Consider the following 20,948-nt stretch of genomic DNA (forward strand, 5'->3'; position numbering starts at 1 on the left):
TTAATACTACTGGGTACTAGACCCAAACTGGAAAATAGACCAGAGGAGCCATTGGTCAATGATTAACAATCAAGGAACTCACCAGTAAGAAAGGGCAACATCAATTACTAAAGCAAAAAGAAGCTTAATGCAAGCTGTTATTTTAGCCTAGATAATAAACTAATTTCTTTCTCACAATAGTTATATTGATATTGTTTCACTGGCCTCTATGGAGGACCAGCAAACACTTTGAAAAGGGGTTGGAAAGTTGATGTGCTTTGAGTTAGTTTTATTAAAGGAAAGAACAAAAATACCCAAAAGCAAGTGATATTAACAGCACGAAGACTTCAGGTGCTATGCACGTATCTCATAGAGGAGTTCAGGATGGCCAGTCCGTTGAGTTTCCGCAGCTGAAAAATATGCCTGAAAAGACAACAGAAAGGTTGCTGTGGGAATGTAAGATGACTAGCAATAGAAGTTTTAAGCTTCCGCTGCTCTGCTATACCCCATGCCCAAACTGTCAAGGATGTTTAATGCTACATTCGATAAATTCCTCTTAAAGTAGCATGAGAAACAGCATTTCTAGATTTCCAAAAAAGGAAAATAGAAGTTCTAAGTAGTACTTGGCAATTGTTCAAAATAGGTGACATTTCAAATTAACGAAACTAAAAAAATAAGGTCTTTCCCTTTTATATCTCTGGAGTGCTTTGGAAATCTCAGAGCAGATATTTTCTCTATTGATCATTTCGGATCTCCAACAGAAGCAAGGTACTTACACTTTTGGAAGCTAAGCATTATCCCTTGCTTTCTGCAGTGGTTCAGGATGTACATTAACAAGTTGAACTCAGTTCCTCTGTCAGGAATGCAGTTCAAGATCCAGTTGACGGTTTGCAGCTAGCTAGAGCCTGCCATACTCTTGGCAGGCAGTAGCAGACATTCTTTGCTGACATTTATACTTTTGTTTTGCTCTTGTTATTGCTCTGACCTCTACAAACTTATCACTCCTCCTCCTTCCATTCTTCCAGCACAGGTAACATCAGAAAGCAATGCAAAATGAGCTCCCTGAAACACGTTAAGACAGACAACTAACACCACAGGCACCCTAAAGCAGAACTGTGGGGACGTTACCACAAGTGGGAATTCTAGTTGGAGGAAGGGCGATAGATTTCATGGAATATTTTTAGAAACTTATCATCTGCCCTGTACCTGCTTGCTCTACGAATAGAATCAACTTACACTGGTCAGTTTTTCAAGAATTATCACCTACTAACAACCAGATGGTGCAGGAGAACAATAGTCCTTTTTTACCATACCTTGGTTCAGCGACACAAAGCTTCCCCAGAGCAATTGCTGCATTCTCCTGCACTGAAGTTCTTGTAGCATCACCACCAGCGTGTTTCAACAAAATCATCACAACGTTGGAATTCAGTAAGGATGTTGCTGCTCCAGGAACTACAAGGCACTGGCCAAGGCAGAAAGCAGCATTTCCCACAATCATTTCATTCTCTGAGTCCAAAAGCTTCAGCAGCACACTGAACCCTGGGAGGAAGGGAGATTAATTGTACAGAAGGCACACAGATTTGTTTGAGTAGCATTGATATTTTCTCCTGTCTTTACCTAAACTCCTAGAGAGTGAGCATTGTTCCGTGTCAGACGCTTTTCTAGAAAACCAGGAAGAGCAAGGGAATTTCATAGCAAGGTTCAGAATGCAGGATGCTGTCTCAGCTCCACCTGCCTAGATGTCTTTCTCACAAACCTGAATCTACACTGTAGACTACTACACTGTAAGAAGTTCTCTACCATAGAGCTTGTGTTTCTGCATTTGTTTAATATTTCTCTGAAACTGAACTTTTCTGTTTGCAGGATCTTGCACTGGCCTCTCACCCCACCATACTAGCAGTGCAAGCACAGAGTAGAGCACTTACAGCACCAAGCTAGATGTGTTAATACAGAAATGCTGTTGTGGAAAGAATCACTGAAAAAGGGGACATAAAAAAAGCTTTCTATGTATCCTTAGCTAACATAAAGCAGCTCAGCTCATCTACTTCTGTAATCTGTTCTTCCAGATCACATCCCACCTTTTCTGCTGCAATAACATCTTCTGAGAAGGCAGTGCTGCTCCAGACAGCAACAGTGTCTGGTGCAGAAGCTGAACTAAACGGCCTAGCTGGAATGCAATTTAATGTCATGGGACTATAGCTTGATTCCAACAGGCTCCTAGCAACAGGGCAATGTCTGGATTAGCATGTCTGAGATGACAAAAATAAGAAATAGCGAATTCTCACAAGATTAATACCCAGAGTTTTGGTGGAAAGAATGAGAGTGAAGTGTTATTGCTAATTTGAGGAAATGAAAGCTTCATCTACAGATGACAGTGAAACTAAGATGGGGTGTACAAAAGGAAATTGATGCTCTGAGAGGCTTTTAATGAGTGGAAATCCTTTGGGTTCAAGTTGAACTACATGAGCTGGCAGTTTCTTGACAGGTTCAACCATTTAGATAAAACTTAAGTATTCTCTGTTGTAGTTACATTAGCATTAATTGAATCTGGATTTTAAAGCAATCCAAGTAGTGTTATACCACATGACTGAGCAAATATACTCAAAAATACCCTAAGACACCTGGTCTGATATAGCCACTCTGTCTCCATATCCGTTTCCTTTTAATACCAGGCCAAATACCCACATGTAAATTGAAGGAAACCATAAACAGCCTCAGCCTCTGGGAATCAGGTGTCTAAATGAAGTTTCTTATTTCAGCCACTAACTTTGGGAAATACAACCCAATTCACTTATGGTTTGCAAGTGCTTTTTTCAAAATATAGATACTTCTGGTTCTGCAAAGGCATATCAAGCCATTTTACTGGAGTAAAGCACAGTTTCTGTAACTCAGGCTCATTATTTGTTGTGCCTATTTCCATCCACACACAGAGCTAAGGCTCATTAACCACTCTTTCAGGAGGTAAAACAGCACTCTACTCGGAAAACATGGATAAAGTCTTGCAAGAGTAAACCCCGATGTTCAGTTCTGTTCTAGAGGGGAAGAAAGTAATTGGATGATACTGAGATTACATCTCTGCATTCAGTCTCTAATTAGTGAAGTCGTCACTTACTTTTATCTGACTTCACTAGATCTTCTCGAGCTTGCATATTACTTCTGGTGCAGATGGAGAGGGTCTTTATACCGTAATTGGATGTGATCTGTCCTCCAGCCTAGATTTGATCAGAATAAAGCATACATTAGCAAACACACAGTTCATACCCCAACTCGCTCAAGGTTACAGAATAGCTTAGGTACTATGGAGACAGTTAGGTATTCCTTATGCCTAAGCCCAAACACCACATTAAGACCTTTGTAGAGTATATATCTCAAGATGAAAACCAGCTGAGAATAACAGAAGAACCATCTCTTTCCTGCCAGCAAGGAGCATACAAAATTCCCTAAATCTCTGGAGCCCAATTCCTTTCAAACTGCTAACTCCTCTGATGCTTGCTAGTTACAAGAGCCAAGCTGAGTGCTGCAAACTTTTTCTAGACTAATTTCATCTGCATCATAGCAAGTCTGTAGAATACACATGAGGCTGGGTGGATACACATTCTGCTAGATACACAGATATACAGCAAAACAGTGTCTACAGATTAACATATGCATTATTTAGGGAAAAACTGCTGCTTTTCAGTGGTCCAAATTAGATCACAGCAATTTTAAACTTCAGTCCTCCAACCAGGCCTACAGTAGTAGATTCTTGCATTTGCAGGTCTCTGCAAGCAGAGCTGTGCACATCTGGCTTATAAGGAAACAACTGAAACATCTGGGCTACAGACCAGATTACTTAAAGCAGTTTAGTTTCCAAACTGGTTACCTAGTTCAAAATTAAGCTTGAGAGCACTGTTACAGTGGACAACACAGATGCAGACACATGCAGCCAGAGTGACTGCACAGCCTAGGGAAAGGAGGCTAAACACAGGGGCAACTATGGTTTTCTTAAGGGACAATACAAGCAGAAATAAAGTGAATTTTGTTAAATTGACTTACTCTCAAGACTTTGATCATTTTCTTCACCACTCCGCCTTTCACTACTTCTTCTACCGCTGAGGAGGATGCTGGCAGGATGCGACTTAGCACTCCAATTGCTCTCTTAATTAGAAAACAGGGTGAGAGAAGAAAAAAAAAAGTTTGTCCACACAACTTTAAGGAGTTTTCAAACTATTTTGTTTTTTGCAGAATAAACCCAAAGTAATTAAAGTGATAAAAAGAGGAGTTTACAGAAATATAACGGATAAGATCTTTAGGACATGGCTTTTTTATTGCTTACTGGAAACTGAACCCACCACAGCGTCTAAAGTCTCTGTGTAGAGAGAGATGAGATCAAACTGAGATCAGGACAACTCCCTGTATCTTTATTTATTGAAACAAGTTCCTAGTAGAAACCAGCTACTGGTTTTGTATTGGGTCAAGTAAAATAGATCAGAACAACTCACGTGACTTCAGAGAGGTGAACAGACTCTGACTCCACATCTGCTCCTACCCATTTGCCTTGAATAACTGCCATCTGTGGGAGCTACACACCATTAATAGGAGTACTATCTCCTAGGTATGATTCACATACAAGAATTGTAAAGGAACAGCTGCTAAACACCCAAATTGTTCTTGCTCCTTTACTTCTAGATTGATTTTTCAAGAGTTTTATATTGAAAAACATCCCAAGGATGAAATGATTTGTAAGAGCATCTATTAAGTAGATTTTGAAAACCTGAATAATTGAAGTGGTATATTATTTCTTTACTGCTAATAATTATGAATGTTTTAGGCTTCAAAGCCTAATGTACAGACTACCACAGGGTAGCAATTTGCACTGAAGTGTTCAGGTCAGGCCAGCTAATACAGTCTTTTGTTAGTCCATAGATATCCCACTTACTGTCACAATCCTTCCATCCTTATCCCCGAGGAGAGACATGCACCTGCCGCTTATGTCCACAGCAAAGTACTGAAACAACAATGTGAAAAACTCAGGTCCAGCTGATTGCTGGGAAGTGTTAGAGCAGAAATGGGTTAATAGACAAAGTACAACAAAGAATCCAGTGGAGAACAGGGCACACATGGCAGTAAGTTGCTAACACTTCGGCACCCAGATGTAACTTAAGAAATTCTTCCTTCTTGATGGAATCCTTAGTTTTACATCATTTTGGAATGTGCCAAGCATCTAAGATTATGCCACACTTGGAGACTGCTGCCAAACAAAATAGTTATACCATTATGGAACGTACTATATGTGCTTTACACTGTATTTTTCTCATAACTATGTGTAAATAGAGGGGGAGAGGAAGGGGGATGGAGGAGAAAATTTTGTAATTTTTTTCACTTTTTAGCTTATTTAAATTGTCAACTACCCTTAATGATAACCTTAAGTACTGATAAAAATTAAAAATAACTGAACACCAGCAAAACCTGAGGTTCACAGCCTTTAAGTGCTTCAGCACGCTCGATGTGAAAGAGGGTTTTAAATACATCTAACACTGTGAAGTTCTTTTTCCTTGTACAGACTGCAAGGTCACAATATTCCATGGTCATTCCCTCGCCTATTCTATCTGAGTGTTCCAGTATGGCTTCAGTCACTTGCATCAGGCCCGTTTACAGTGACAAGGGAGAAGGATACTCTAACTGCTCAAGCAATTCTGAATCTCTGAGGAAGTGATTATAAGAACAACACTACCAAAGAACATTCACAGATCTTGTATACCTGGATGATCACATTTGATTCAAGCAGTAAGTTCATCATTAGGCCCAGCACTGCAAACAAACACTCCTGGTATCTGGGTGCGCTGACATCAAAGCATTCATCCTGTGTACAAAGGAGAGAAGAGTGCAATCAATTCAGAGGTTCAGAATATGCACTCCCTAAGTCTTCTGTGTGCTTACTTACATGGTGCATCAGTGTTCCTGATGCACCATGAACTCAGAAGGAAGAAAAACTCCCGTGAACACCAGAGCTAGTGACTCCATTTTGATATAGATTCACTCTGTTCTTTGTTTCACTTTGTTATGTAAAGCCACACACTCCAAACCTCTGATCTTTCGGCAGTTAACAAGATCCTTTCTCACCACTCTCTGAATTCTTTAGTCAAGGGTTCAGAGCTATCAGGGGAGGCAGACAAACATGATCACACAAGTGCCCTTTCCACAGGAGATAGGGCTGAAAGCACTACACTAGGGAGCTGTCAAGTTTCTTTACCACAAGCTTTAAGCAGGCTTGCCAGCACTCTTTGGACTCGGCCATCTGCATTCGAATGACTACATCTGCGCACAGATTCCCCATGATGCCAATGAAACGGGCAAGGGCTGCCTGGTTCACCAGCTTGGCAGAGGTCTAAAAACAGAAGAGCAGAATAATAACTTCAGAACAAATGACAAGGAAACAAATAAGTGTTCCTATGCCTCTGGCAATGGAAAATGGGATTCCAGAATCCTTCTCACCTACGTTAAATCCCAACTGTCCACAGTTTGCAAGTCACCCTCATTTTCACAATGACTCTCCTGAGGACCTTTCAAGAGTTTTTGGGAAAAGTGACTGGATTCTGTGGTCCCTAAACTCAGATTGTGAACATTTCCTACTATCACTTACTTAGGTCACCAAACAGAACAGCCTCTGCTGCAGCTATAATTCCAGTAAAGTATGTTCAAAAGGAGAGAGCAACAAGCAATGTAGAAATGCTGTAATTATTGCATTGTCTTGGCGCTCGTTTGGAGAAGGGGAAGTATTTTACCTTCCAGCTATGGTTCTGTTGCAGAACAGCAGATAATCTTCCCTATCATCTTCCCTCTTCCCGAGGACAGGTTTCTGTACCAACAGTATTGTAAGTTCATAGTTTAAATAAACAATAACCAGGAAAGGGATCTGAACCACTAAATATCTTTAGCTTGTGACCTAATGTCATGTCTTCACCCTGATCCCTCAGATTAGAAAGCAACAGAAAAACTCACTATCCAAGATATAACCAGTCGGTGACAGTGGATTAAAGTCACATTAAGAAGAGCGTAACACAAAGCTGAGGGTGAAATCCTGGCCTGACAGATTACCAGTGGGAATCTGCAACTAAGTCCAGAGTTTTCACCGAATATAAAAGCAGTAACGCGTAGAAACCAAGCACACTAAGTACTGGAGACTGAGAACATTTTCCTGAGGAAAGTGTATGACGAAACTGGATTTCTTACACCTACAGAACTAGAAACATGGTAACGACTGTAATTCTACCAGAGTCTAGGAACAACTGGCTGTAAAACTGGAAAGAGTCGTCCTAAAAAAACACAAAGGTAAACCAGAAATATAGAAACGGAGATCTTTCATACCAGCAACTGGGTGAATAAAGGTAAAACACCTGTGGAAAACATGACACGACACTGGGTTTTGAACCTGTTGAGGGATAAGGAAAGCCATATTTGGACACTTAAAGCTTTAGACAAAAATCACACATAAAGACAACACAACAGCAACATAAAGACAGGTAAACATCAGCCAGCAGTGTACCCTCACAGCAAATGTGGCCCACAGCCTCTATCACTAGCTCATTTAGTACATTTCAAAGTACAACTTTATAAACAAGAATGAAGAAATGTATGTTACCTTTCCTCTTCAGTTAAATCACATAGTATATTCATGGCACTGCTAGCTGTTGACAAATCAGTACTGTTGACAAACGTCATCAAAATCTGCAGCCATCTGTTATTAAAAAAAAAAAAAAAAAAAAAAAAAAAAAAAAGAGTCAGCTTTGGTTTCATATTAAAGACCAAAATTGTATTTTAAGTATACCAACATGATTTATGGTCTTAAGCGCCTTTGTGTTCAGTAGGGTTTTAACTAAGCTGGATATAGTAGGCCTTCCAAACATACTGTCACCTAACTGCCATTAGAACAATATTTTGGCACTAGATTCTCTCATGGCACTAGATTGCCCCTCTTTGCACAAGTACAGCAATTTTAACACATGTACCGATTTCTGTCCACATTAGAACATTTGAACATTCAGACATTGGAAGCGAAGCTGCTTTGCTGCTGGCGAACATCTTGGGGACAAACAAGTAGAATGCAACAGTCAGGACTGAGAACACCATCGGCACAGCCCAGTACTGAACAGCTTCAACAGACTGTAAAGGCATGCAGGGAATGTCAGTGTTGATGCTTGCATAGCTTAAAAGGACATGAGGAGCAAACCCAACAGTCTTTGGAGGGGTTTAACTAAAAAGCTTCATAGGAGCAAAGAAAAATTCATCTTCTGCCTGAATAAAAAGAGCATCACACCGTTCACCTCCTGAGTTTTTGAAATAGCATGTGCTTGTGGCTGTGGGATTTGAGCAATCAGGCCCAGGAACTCCTTCAGAAGCTGACAGAAGATTTTTCAGGCTCCTGATATTTCAAGCCACAGTAATATTATCTGCCTTTTTTAAGCATTATCTCAGATGTGGCTCATTTCTTTAACCTTTCCTCCAAGGAAAAATGTCTTTGGATTAATGTTGTGTATGATATAGTGAAGTGTGTACAACTGTTGGAGGATCTTTTCTGTTCATCCATTACATCAAACCATGAAGCGCAAACCAGTAAATTCAAATTTCTCCTCTGCTTAACTCTAGAAGGAAATAGCAGGACAATGGGATAAAAGTAATAGACTGTCGTTTCTTTCTCCACTCAGTGAGTCATGACAACACTGAATAATAAGTACCAATTACTAAATGAGAAGAGAGTCGCAGCTTGAAACCATGAGCTGTTAAGAGACAACAGTGTAAACTCCCGATTGAGTGCTAGACAAACACACGTTTACTGGTTTAAAAAAGGTAACTATGCTTCAAAATTACATGAACATCCTCAGGAATAAGCCCGTTCTACTTAGTTTCACAGAAAACTTCAGATACAAAGTTTACTATAGTTTTCCACACACACCTAACTTTTATTGTGTTTAGCTAGGCCTAGCCCTCAAGGACAGAAGTTTCAATTTCATTATGTTCCCTTCAGAAAGCCTGTCACCGTGGTGCTAAAGGAATGAGTTCTGAACATCTGTGAGCCCAGGCATTAAGGAAATTTTTCTGAGGTATAGTAGTGTTTGTTACTTGGTTAGGTCCTGGTGCCTGACCAGGAGTCTCCTCCCATTCTCATTCTCCGAGTAAAGAGAAATTAGTGCCAATGTCTCCTTTTGGATCTCTGACACCCCAGAAGAAAGCAGTTTTGGCAGCTGTGCGTTCACATCAGGGTGAGTCAATAGAAGACGCTGATTTTCTTCTGAAAAAAGAGAAGATCTAAGAGCAATGTCACACACAGTGGCATCCCCATTACTCTTACAATTTTTTTTCCCTCTGTGCCAATTTCACAGGTTTAATGTCTTAATTTCATCCACTAACATGCTCATTCACTCTGATGTGTTCATTTTGCATAACACTCCTGCAGAACAACAGTAAGGCAGAACACCCACTAATCTTCTCTCAGCTCCATTACTTCAACACATACACTAGTGATTGAATTCCTACTCTCACTAGGAACACACTAGCTTCTCAGGCACTGAGCGCTTCTTCCAAACCAAAGAGACACCAGAATCGTGAGCCCAAAGCGCTCCTCACTTCATCAGTTCCCTGCAAACAGCCAGGGTCCAGGCTGTTCAGGCGCAATAGTACACTGCCCTGCCAGGCACAAACATGCAAGCTACACAAGCCTCCACATTACTCTGTATTTAATGCTAACTCCCTATAAGTGGAACATAAAACAGGTTTTCCCCTTACCCTGCAGCATGAATGTTATTTTGGACATCAGCTAGATCTCATGATATACAAGTCAACACAGATGTCTTTTGGGTTTTGGTTGTTTTTTGGGTTTTTGTTTGGTTTATGTTCTTTGTGTGGCACTCTCCACCACCACCCCAGACCATTTCTCATCTACATGTACGCTCCCTAGAAACAGAGGCAAGGGCTACCTGCCCAATGACTAGCAATTGTGAAGCCTTCTCTAATGGCACTTCTATAAAATTCTGCTTTTTGCTGGTATAACTGCTTCAAAAAGACAAAATTGTACACATGATAATTATCTTAAAAGCAGAAATAATCACAGCGAATTTACTTTCCACCCCTTCAGTAGATTTAAAATTCTCACAGAAATAGACTGGACATTTCATCTTGTGATGCATAGAGCCACCAAAATTGTGGTTGCTCCTAGCAGCATACCTCTCACACTTGCATTTGACCTGTAAAACTTTGTTTACAATAAGGTCTAGACCCAAGTGCTCTGGGAAAGTGATGCTCATGCCAAACAACAGTTTTAGACACACTAAGTGCCATATTAACAGTACATTAACAATGATTAATGTTGACTACATAGTTTTACCATTCCCAGCGCAGGCAGCTTGCCAAAGGACGAGAAGAGAGACAGACAGATCCACTTCAGCAGTGTTTTTTCTCTCTGCACAGAAGCCCCTAAATTAGAAATGTTAGCTCATAAAACAAGCAAAGGACAGATCAAACAATTAGCTCTTTGGCTAGGGAAATCAGCAAAGTCCCACAGAGATGAAGGTCTGCCACATGAACACTTAAGCTCATAAGCTCTAAACCCAGGTCATTGGTTAAACATTTTTAGGACTATCAAGACTTGTTTTCCATAGGGCCTCCCCTGAGACCAGATTTGTGATCTACTACTTCTACTCTACATGCACCACACACAGACCCTATGAGCATTACACAGCACAATACAGGTGATAAATTCAGTTCTGCACTGAGTTGTGAATAGCGAGGATGTAAAAACTTTGTGCAAATTTGGAACTGCTTCATCTCTTAAGTCTGTTTACAGCCAACACCCAAAATACTGATGAACTCCAAACAAGTCTGCACTGCAGTCCCATCGACAACCTTAAAGAATAGCTCTGCTGCCCTGTTCAACCAGATCACGCTGTTGTGAAGCAACTTCATTGTGCAGAATTTTCAAATCGCATCTTTTGCACGTCTTGTCTTGTTTCCATTAGCTATCCAAACCTGACTCAAATATATAGTCAGACAAGAGATCCCTCTACAAAGTTTATAAAGCAATACAGATAAATATTAGTCAGATTTGCTTCTTGATTACCAAAACACAATATGACAGCAGCCAAGAAAATACAGCAGCAGAAGATACAGGTCCACAGAAACGATCCTCTTCCTTGATTACAGGGTTAGAGAGTTTCACAGGTTACATTATAGAGCTATATGGCCAAATATTTACCGATGGCAATGAATAGCACCAGGGAGTCTAGCCTGGTATACTTAAAGCAACTAAGAGCTTTCAGATGTTCTTTTATATTAAGTTTTTTTTGAGGGGGTGGTGGGGTGGTGTTGTTGGTTTTTTTGTTTTTGTTTTTGACAAACCTACTCTCACCATGAGAGAGAGGATAACTGTACAGAAATAGGAGACAAGCAGAAATTCATGAATTCTGTTTACTGCCTCTAAGAGAGCACTCTTTGTATAACAGTCAGATATAAGTCAGTCCATTCAGACATTAAAAATCTGTTATTACATTATCTTTTGATCATTTCATCTGCATTTCAAGAGGTGATTGTGTTTCTTGAAAACAGTATTTTCATTTCCTCATGCTGTAACACCCTACTGTTTTCCTTGGGAGAGCTCTTACCGTCTTACAATCTCGTTGTCTTTGAGGATACTGAATCCATTGTTTGTTCTAAATAAAGTTTGCTCAGTGCCTGAAAAATTCAGAGATAAACAAATCAGCTCTATGATCCATCTGGCTGATGTACCATTGTGAAGGCAGACTCCTGCTGTTTTATAACACAGTGTTAAAAGAAAAGGTCACTGGATCAACAGCTCTGGGGAAAGAACATTGTTAAAAGAGGGGAAAAACTCCAAGAATGCTATTTGAAGTAGAAGCAGCTTTGAAGCTGAAGACTAATTCATACCTGGTGCTGTAAAGGACAATTGACTTCAAGTTAAAGGCTTTTTAGGAATACAGAAACATGCTTTGCAAATCAATATGCTTTGACAGCGAATTACAAGTATTTCAAAACAAATGAAACACCTCTTAAAAGACACAAATCCATAAGAAGTCTGAACAGCTCAGCTACAACATTGGTCCAGTTCTAAAAAATACATGTAAATATCTACTGGCCATATATTTTGAAATATCAAACACTACTGATTTTAAGTTTTAAATATAGGAATAGTTTTCCTGTTCCTTTAAAAACTGCTGCACTTGTATTCGTCTTACTTGGATTACAACGCCCACGATCAACAAGCTTTGCATCAAATACTTACAGTCTTTCACGGCTCCTGTCAGAAGTCTGATCCCTGCTGTGTAGTAGAGGATATTCTGGTCAGGCCTATCAAGTTTCTGCAGCAGTTCTTTTACAGACAGAGCAGCAGGCTTTCCAGACTGAACGTCCTTCATCGCTTTCTCTTCATCTTTAACTCTTTTTTCCTCCAAGTTTACTTCATTCATACAATCTTAAAAATCAAAAGAAAGCCATGGCAGTTAAATGTTTTGAGATGGTCAAGTTTCAAGTAAAAAATGAAGCTGACTCCATGACAGAAAGCACTCTACCTTCTACATACAGATGTAGAGAATGACCCACGGCTCTGTTCAGTGAAACAGCACTTAAAGAAGAAACAACCAGAAACAAAAAACGCATGAAGAAACTCCATCAAAAGCCTGAAGAGCAGAACAATGTTTCCTATTAAGTTCCATCTTGATCAGAAAACAAGAGATGACAGTGTAGAAATTTCTGTTTCTTACCTTTAAATAGGCTTTCCTTTTGGGGATCAATTTGTAAGATCTTCTCATAACACTGCCTGGACTTAACAGAGAAAAGAAACGGGCTCTCAATTTAAGATCAAAATGGGGGGAATGATGAAAATTATATTCTAGTCAGAGTCATCCTGTTTAAGCTCAAAAGTTTTTGGGCCGCAGTACTTAGTAAGTGTGAAAAATAAAATTTATGGAGACACACAAGTCAAAACTTTCACAATTAAAAGTGTAAGTTGAATATTATTCTCAGTCCCTACATCTGCGTGTTATTTCAAACTAAAAGGAAAATTTCAAGTACAAACCTAGGAACGTACCAGCAGGAACAAAAAAGCAAAGTTCCAGTGAGAAAGCAGAAAATGAGGCATAGCACTGAAACTGCGGGAACTGTAACTATCAGCAGGGATCAGACACGTGCACCTTGTGTTTTCATCTTCCCTTTGTGCATTTTATGTATCTTGAGCATATGCTCAGAATTAAACTGGTCACCAAGCTTGCAACATGGAAGAACCTTTTTCACAGATGAAGCTGCCAAGAACCCCTCAAGGTGGATTTCCTGTAGACTTGTATCGTCCATGCTCTACAGTCATTTCTAGTGAAGTCACTCTCACTAGCACCTTTCATCTTAACAGTACACTTACCTTGAAATTTGTAGAGACGTTTCCCATCTACAGGTGAAGTACAATCATTTCTTAGTTATATGCAGCAACAGTTTAGTAACACCCGCTGCACAGAGCGATTTAGGATAAAAAAGTGAAATACATTTTGCTCAGTTGTCTCTTTGGGGGAAATGTAGTCATGGCTAGTAGACTGCAATCACAAGAGTCTGCAGAACCTGACCAAGGAAATTTGTAGAGACGTTTCCCACCTACAGGTGAAGTACAATCATTTCTTAGTTACATGCAGTAACAGTTTAGTAACACCCGCTGCACAGAGCGATTTAGGATAAAAAAGTGAAATACATTTTGCTCAGTTGTCTCTTTGGGGGAAATGTAGTCATGGCTAGTAGACTGCAATCACAAGAGTCTGCAGAACCTGACCAAGACACTCCTTCATTCTTATCCTTACCCTGAAATACGGCACTTCCAGCACTACCACTTCCCTGAGCCCGCATGGCCGACATCGGTCTTGAAGCACTTCAACAGAAGTGCCAAACGTGGGATTCTCTGAGCACATACGCAACCCTTGCAAACTCCCCAAACTCTCACCCCATCTAGACTCAAGCCTCACAGCACCAGAGCAAAGCTTGCTGTCTTCGTGCCTGACAGCCAAGCGGTGACCAATTCCCACCAGATAAACCACGGATACTGAACACAAATTTCCCTCATTCTTTTGAGGTTGATTAGAGTAGAAATTGACACAGCTACACAGAAGTGTCCTCCTCATTCTGTGTGTACCAAAGTAAAGGATACGGCTATTTTACTAAGGTGTGGAAAGAAGACTTGATTTTAGAATTATTAATCTATGCAAAGCACAGCAAATTCCTCTCAAGTCTGAAGGCTCAACATACTTTCAGTTGTCCGATTCTTAAGATCACAGCTTTCTCCCTCTCACCCACAACATCACATCAAAAGCAGAACAAAACATGGCCCCATGGCCCCAAGATTTAGTCAACTTACCTCACTGTAGTGCTTAAGTGCCAGGTGAGCTTTCCCCATTAGAAAATAGGCTTTAATACATTTTTCATTGCACTGTGTCAAAAAAGGAATTCTTAGTTAGGTGTTTAGAAATGTTAACCTTTAAATATTTTTTCAAACCTTCTGATTAATAGTTATAGCTGCCCCTAATAACTGTAAGCACAGAAAAGGGTATTCATACCATCTACTGGAGGCATCTAAAGTTTATATGCTGAATTATTCCTTCCAGGCACCAACTTTCTGTCCCTACAGGGAAGGAACATAGGCTTTTGTCTGGTTAAAGGTGGAAAGCAGCTGGTGTTAATATCCTGCCCCGAAAACTGCACTTCAGGCAATACAAGCAGACTCTGGTGCAATTAGGTAATGTTAAGGCCTGCATCAACAAGTTGATAATCGCAGAGCTTCTATAACAACAGAATTTCCATGTCTTTCAATTAGTTCTGCCAGGAATGAAATAAGTACTAATTTTCATTAGTTGTGCACAAAAAAATTGAGGAAACATCTAGCTCAACACTAATGGATTAGATGATCTTTCCAGTTCAATTATGTGTCAAAAATATTGATTTCTTGAAATGACGCTGCCAATATTATTAATAATCTGTTAATTGTGTTGCAGTCAGGGACATCACTGATGTAACATAACTGAATTTGGATTCAGCTATTTGGCATTTTATATAATCTTTACCTTTCCCACCAGATCTGATATTTCCAAGCTTAGAGTCCCTTTTCCCTTTTTAGAAGGATGAGCAAGGTAATGTGTGCCAATGTGTGCAGTTAATAGCTTATTATCACTTATAACAAACTTTTAAATTAAAAGCTCTTAAGAGCTAGTAAAGCTTTTGCATGCAGGCAGCACTGAAATATTAAGTGCTTTATACTGCTCAAGTTAACTCAGAATGCAGGAATGGTGCAACAGCACCATATCCTTTCATTTCCATTAGCAAGTTGTCTCCGTATCATCAGTTATGCACAAGCCCGCCTTCCAGGAGCGCTTGACCACACTGTGTAAGACAGAACCCTGAAGTTACCTTTAATGCCCATTCACAGTCACCAATGGCTTTTTCATACTCTTGCGTCTTCAGGTAGGCCTGAAATAAAACCAAGAGAGTCCAGGCAGAAGAATTAGGATGCTTCAAACAACTCCCACTAACTATTGTACAAACATTAGCTAATTAAAAAAAAAATAAAATTAGACTGTAGACTTGCCTAGCCATTGATTTTGCAGGATAATTACCAGCTGTTTCTTACATTCTTTTTCACAGATCAAGCTGCCAAGAACCCCTCAAGGTGGATTTCCTGTAGACTTGTATCGTCCATGCTCTACAGTCATTTCTAGTGAAGTCACTCTCACTAGCACCTTTCATCTTAACAGTACACTTACCTTGAAATTTGTAGAGACGTTTCCCATCTACAGGTGAAGTACAATCATTTCTTAGTTATATGCAGCAACAGTTTAGTAACACCCGCTGCACAGAGCGATTTAGGATAAAAAAGTGAAATACATTTTGCTCAGTTGTCTCTTTGGGGGAAATGTAGTCATGGCTAGTAGACTGCAATCACAAGAGTCTGCAGAACCTGACCAAGACACTCCTTCATTCTTTTCCTTACCCTCAAATACAGACTGCAATCACAAGAGTCTGCAGAACCTGACCAAGACACTCCTTCATTCTTATCCTTACCCTGAAATACGGCACTTCCAGCACTACCACTTCCCTGAGCCCGCATGGCCGACATCGGTCTTGAAGCACTTCAACAGAAGTGCCAAACGTGGGATTCTCTGAGCACATACGCAACCCTTGCAAACTCCCCAAACTCTCACCCCATCTAGACTCAAGCCTCACAGCACCAGAGCAAAGCTTGCTGTCTTCGTGCCTGACAGCCAAGCGGTGACCAATTCCCACCAGATAAACCACGGATACTGAACACAAATTTCCCTCATTCTTTTGAGGTTGATTAGAGTAGAAATTGACACAGCTACACAGAAGTGTCCTCCTCATTCTGTGTGTACCAAAGGATACGGCTATTTTACTAAGGTGTGGAAAGAAGACTTGATTTTAGAATTATTAATCTATGCAAAGCACAGCAAATTCCTCTCAAGTCTGAAGGCTCAACATACTTTCAGTTGTCCGATTCTTAAGATCACAGCTTTCTCCCTCTCACCCACAACATCACATCAAAAGCAGAACAAAACATGGCCCCATGGCCCCAAGATTTAGTCAACTTACCTCACTGTAGTGCTTAAGTGCCAGGTGAGCTTTCCCCATTAGAAAATAGGCTTTAATACATTTTTCATTGCACTGTGTCAAAAAAGGAATTCTTAGTTAGGTGTTTAGAAATGTTAACCTTTAAATATTTTTTCAAACCTTCTGATTAATAGTTATAGCTGCCCCTAATAACTGTAAGCACAGAAAAGGGTATTCATACCATCTACTGGAGGCATCTAAAGTTTATATGCTGAATTATTCCTTCCAGGCACCAACTTTCTGTCCCTACAGGGAAGGAACATAGGCTTTTGTCTGGTTAAAGGTGGAAAGCAGCTGGTGTTAATATCCTGCCCCGAAAACTGCACTTCAGGCAATACAAGCAGACTCTGGTGCAATTAGGTAATGTTAAGGCCTGCATCAACAAGTCGATAATCGCAGAGCTTCTATAACAACAGAATTTCCATGTCTTTCAATTAGTTCTGCCAGGAATGAAATAAGTACTAATTTTCATTAGTTGTGCACAAAAAAATTGAGGAAACATCTAGCTCAACACTAACGGATTAGATGATCTTTCCAGTTCAATTATGTGTCAAAAATATTGATTTCTTGAAATGACGCTGCCAATATTATTAATAATCTGTTAATTGTGTTGCAGTCAGGGACATCACTGATGTAACATAACTGAATTTGGATTCAGCTATTTGGCATTTTATATAATCTTTACCTTTCCCACCAGATCTGATATTTCCAAGCTTAGAGTCCCTTTTCCCTTTTTAGAAGGATGAGCAAGGTAATGTGTGCCAATGTGTGCAGTTAATAGCTTATTATCACTTATAACAAACTTTTAAATTAAAAGCTCTTAAGAGCTAGTAAAGCTTTTGCATGCAGGCAGCACTGAAATATTAAGTTCTTTATACTGCTCAAGTTAACTCAGAATGCAGGAATGGTGCAACAGCACCATATCCTTTCATTTCCATTAGCAAGTTGTCTCCGTATCATCAGTTATGCACAAGCCCGCCTTCCAGGAGCGCTTGACCACACTGTGTAAGACAGAACCCTGAAGTTACCTTTAATGCCCATTCACAGTCACCAATGGCTTTTTCATACTCTTGCGTCTTCAGGTAGGCCTGAAATAAAACCAAGAGAGTCCAGGCAGAAGAATTAGGATGCTTCAAACAACTCCCACTAACTATTGTACAAACATTAGCTAATTAAAAAAAAAATAAAATTAGACTGTAGACTTGCCTAGCCATTGATTTTGCAGGATAATTACCAGCTGTTTCTTAACTTTTCTTCCATTTCCTTGGGAGTTTGTCATTTAGAATAAATTTAATAAAAAAAAAAAATAAATCAATACACACACATGGATTATACAAGGTGAGTAGAGAACGCAAAACAAACATTAACATTCTGCAGTTCTAAAAATGATCCCTAAAAAATCAAAACCCCCAAACAAACAGTGCATTTAAATAAAACTATGAACTAGAATGATTTTTTTTCCACTTGTTCTGGAGGAGCCGGGGTTCACCTGTGCCACATCCAAGAGGGAGGAGACACGAACATTCCCTCAGGAAGGACTAGCCACAGCAGAACTAAAGCTTCCAAGGGGATCAGACACATTGATCAAGAGGGAAGAATTTACACCTCTAACAATCTTCTTTGTGCAACTCTTTCTTTAAGCTTATAAAAAAAGATTAAAACGTTCAGTCTGTGCTGTCTTGCTGTTAACTTCTAGCCACAGTAATATGGCAGCAAAGCAGAACTCATTAAGTCCTGGTGGTGGAGGACAGCCAGGAAAAATTGTTTCCTCCCTTTTTTAAGCCTCTCTGTAAGGCAACATGTATTACCTTGTATGAAATTCCCTTAGAAAACAGAACAATTCTTTTGTGGGTTCTGTCCTGGCAAAGTAACACTAAAAGCAGTATAATGGTAGCTCATTTCCACGTGCTGACCTGTGCTCTGTTTGTGTAAAGTTCCTGCTTATCTCTCAGTTTTTTCAGACCTTCAGTGTATCTCTGAATGGCTACAACATAGTCCCCTTTCCTGAAGGCATCGTTTCCCTTCTCTTTCAGAGCTGCAAAACAACAGACATGCATTCAAAATAGCATTTGTTTTTTATTTCCCCAAATGCTGACTGAGGAAACAGAGGCCACATTCTCCTGTTGGAGTAATCATCAGAATTCCAGTCCAGCTCCACTGCAGCTGTCTTCATTAGCCATTATTTGCAAGGCACTTCTGAGCACAAGATCCCCATTCCTCTTTCAGAGGGAAAACTAAGCATTTATCTTTGCCCAGCCCAGCTCTGAAATACTCAAACTAGTTCCCTCCATCCCAAACCCTTATCGTAAGGAGGATAGCATGGAGAAGAACAGGTTGGAACAATTCTGTGAAGTATATTACCCTGTTATACCCAGCTAATCAGTGCTGTGGACAAGATCGTTGGTCTCAGCCAAAGCACTGTCTCAGCGTGCGTAAGAATGGTAGTAACAGAGTGGCTCCCTAGCCTCTTAAATCAGCCCAGTGCCTGCTAAGTAGTTTTTGAAAGCCCTACCCAGAAAAGCCTTTAGCAATTACCATTTGCTAAGCGTTCATTTATCTTCCTTCGTTTAGCTCTTTCTTTTGCATCCTTTTCCAAAATTGCCAGAAAGCCATCTTTGAACCAGGAGAGTTTTTAGTTAAAAAAAAAAAGACAAAAAGCAAGCTTCATTAAAATCGATCTACAGATAAGAAAAAAGTAATTTCTAAGGTATTTCTAAGACATTTCTCTACAATGGAAATATTAGGGGGACATTTTAACAATTATACTGGAACATGAATGACAAGCTATCACACAAAAAGAGCACGCTGCCACTCAGGATTTGCATACTAGACTCGAAGTACCTCAGGTCTAGGGGTAATCTTGTTTCCTTTTAAATTCACAATACTAACTTTTTAGATGAGAGGCCAGAACATGATGATAAACTACACCAACAAGCTTCCTACCTATGAACAAGTATATCCATGCTGTTAAGAACCTTGAGTGTGTTCCTAGATCTGACCGAATGTTGATTAAAGTCACTGGAGAAGTTAACTTTGACTTTGGCAGGAGTGGAATTAGTTCTTGCATGAAGTAACAGCAACCCTTACTCCACCTCTGCTAAAACAGATTGAAGAGATGCTAAATACTAGAGGGAGCACTGTCCTACCTGTGTCCACTGCCTCTGCATTTGCCACATCCTAGAAAAGAGAAAGACAGCACATGCAGGTACACATACAGACATTTTAGCAAAACCCATAGCAGCAAAGGAACACTTGGTTAAGTTGTTCAAAGCTACAGGGCATCTGAAATATCCAGATTGATGCTTAGTGGGAATATCAAATTGATACTTAAATGAAGGATGGTAAGGACTTGATAATTTTTGACATTACCGGAAAGCTTCCGTTTGGATCTTTAATGTGGCAAGTCACTGAAATCCAAACCCTATAGCAGGAACCAAAGCCTAATGAAATTAATGAAGGCATTCTTGCATCTTCAACTAGTTTTGCTCAAGTTCCTGAAGCGCAGGTAAAAGCTACAAGTTATGGATCCTCAGTGTTGCATCCAATTTGGATAAACCCAGTGGAAATATTCTGTGTTATTAGCAGTCTTAAGACAAAGACAACATGACATCAAGTACCTCCCAATAAGATAGCCAGTGAAAAAAATAAAGTCACATTCAGACACACTTGTAAGTATTGCTCAAATTTTTTTCTCCTGGGCAAAGAGTACGAGTTAGTGCTGTTTAAAAGACCTAAACTGCACACAGCTTTAACTTCAAAGGGATAAAAACCCTTACAGAGGCTCGTGTGTTGATGACCGTTCTGTTCACCACAGTCTTGCTTTCTCCCTCCTTGCTAGTTTCTTGATCACGGAGCCTTTTCTCTGTTTCAGCAATGGTTTCTTCTTTGACAGCTGGGTTTGTGGAGTTCAAGCCTTGCAGTAAATTGGCTAAAAAGGGGAGGAAGAGCAAGAGAGACAGCCACGCACAGGCACGCACGGCTCGCAGTGACCCCGGAGGGACCAGGAGTTCAGGTGCACCCCTGATGACACAGCCTTTTGAAGGCACTGGTGACCAGGATGGCCTTTGTAAATGGAAGTTTTTTACAGACACAACTTCATCTCACTTCCAAGAGCTACCTACAGCCTCTGCGTTACAGAAATTCCTACTTTTGGAAAGCCACTCTTGGCATCCGCGAAGCCTTGCGACACCTGAGCTCAAAAGGAGACTTTGCATAAAACAAATTCGGAAGGGGGGGGGGAAGAATTTTCCTCTTCTCCGTTCCTTTTCTGCCTTCCTTCTACCCACCCCCTTTTTCCTTCAGTCCCTCGTCTCTGAAGAAAACGGGGACGG

At 40.1% G+C, this 20,948-nt stretch overlaps 1 protein-coding gene across 1 annotated transcript in view; it reads right to left on the reverse strand.

Moving 5' to 3' along the window:
- Positions 1 to 326: 326 nt before the first annotated feature.
- The window catches only part of TTC12 (tetratricopeptide repeat domain 12), a 26,013-nt gene continuing 5,391 nt past the window's right edge, over positions 327 to 20,948 (reverse strand). The window contains exons 2-22 of the mRNA XM_035893925.1: positions 20,904 to 20,929; positions 20,394 to 20,545; positions 19,764 to 19,794; positions 19,153 to 19,230; positions 18,531 to 18,652; positions 17,646 to 17,705; positions 16,600 to 16,671; positions 12,729 to 12,789; positions 12,251 to 12,439; positions 11,613 to 11,682; positions 10,340 to 10,428; positions 9,079 to 9,247; positions 7,601 to 7,696; positions 7,327 to 7,390; positions 6,212 to 6,346; positions 5,720 to 5,821; positions 4,898 to 4,966; positions 4,015 to 4,116; positions 3,092 to 3,191; positions 1,293 to 1,518; positions 327 to 402 (exon numbers count right to left, since the gene is read on the reverse strand). Coding sequence (XP_035749818.1) covers positions 327 to 402; positions 1,293 to 1,518; positions 3,092 to 3,191; positions 4,015 to 4,116; positions 4,898 to 4,966; positions 5,720 to 5,821; positions 6,212 to 6,346; positions 7,327 to 7,390; positions 7,601 to 7,696; positions 9,079 to 9,247; positions 10,340 to 10,428; positions 11,613 to 11,682; positions 12,251 to 12,439; positions 12,729 to 12,789; positions 16,600 to 16,671; positions 17,646 to 17,705; positions 18,531 to 18,652; positions 19,153 to 19,230; positions 19,764 to 19,794; positions 20,394 to 20,545; positions 20,904 to 20,929 — 2,089 coding nt within the window. The remainder of the gene's footprint in view (positions 403 to 1,292; positions 1,519 to 3,091; positions 3,192 to 4,014; positions 4,117 to 4,897; positions 4,967 to 5,719; positions 5,822 to 6,211; positions 6,347 to 7,326; positions 7,391 to 7,600; positions 7,697 to 9,078; positions 9,248 to 10,339; positions 10,429 to 11,612; positions 11,683 to 12,250; positions 12,440 to 12,728; positions 12,790 to 16,599; positions 16,672 to 17,645; positions 17,706 to 18,530; positions 18,653 to 19,152; positions 19,231 to 19,763; positions 19,795 to 20,393; positions 20,546 to 20,903; positions 20,930 to 20,948) is intronic.

This window comes from Egretta garzetta, unplaced genomic scaffold (genome assembly GCF_000687185.1).
Source record: "Egretta garzetta isolate BGI_Z169 unplaced genomic scaffold, ASM68718v1 scaffold365, whole genome shotgun sequence".
NCBI lineage: Eukaryota > Metazoa > Chordata > Aves > Pelecaniformes > Ardeidae > Egretta > Egretta garzetta.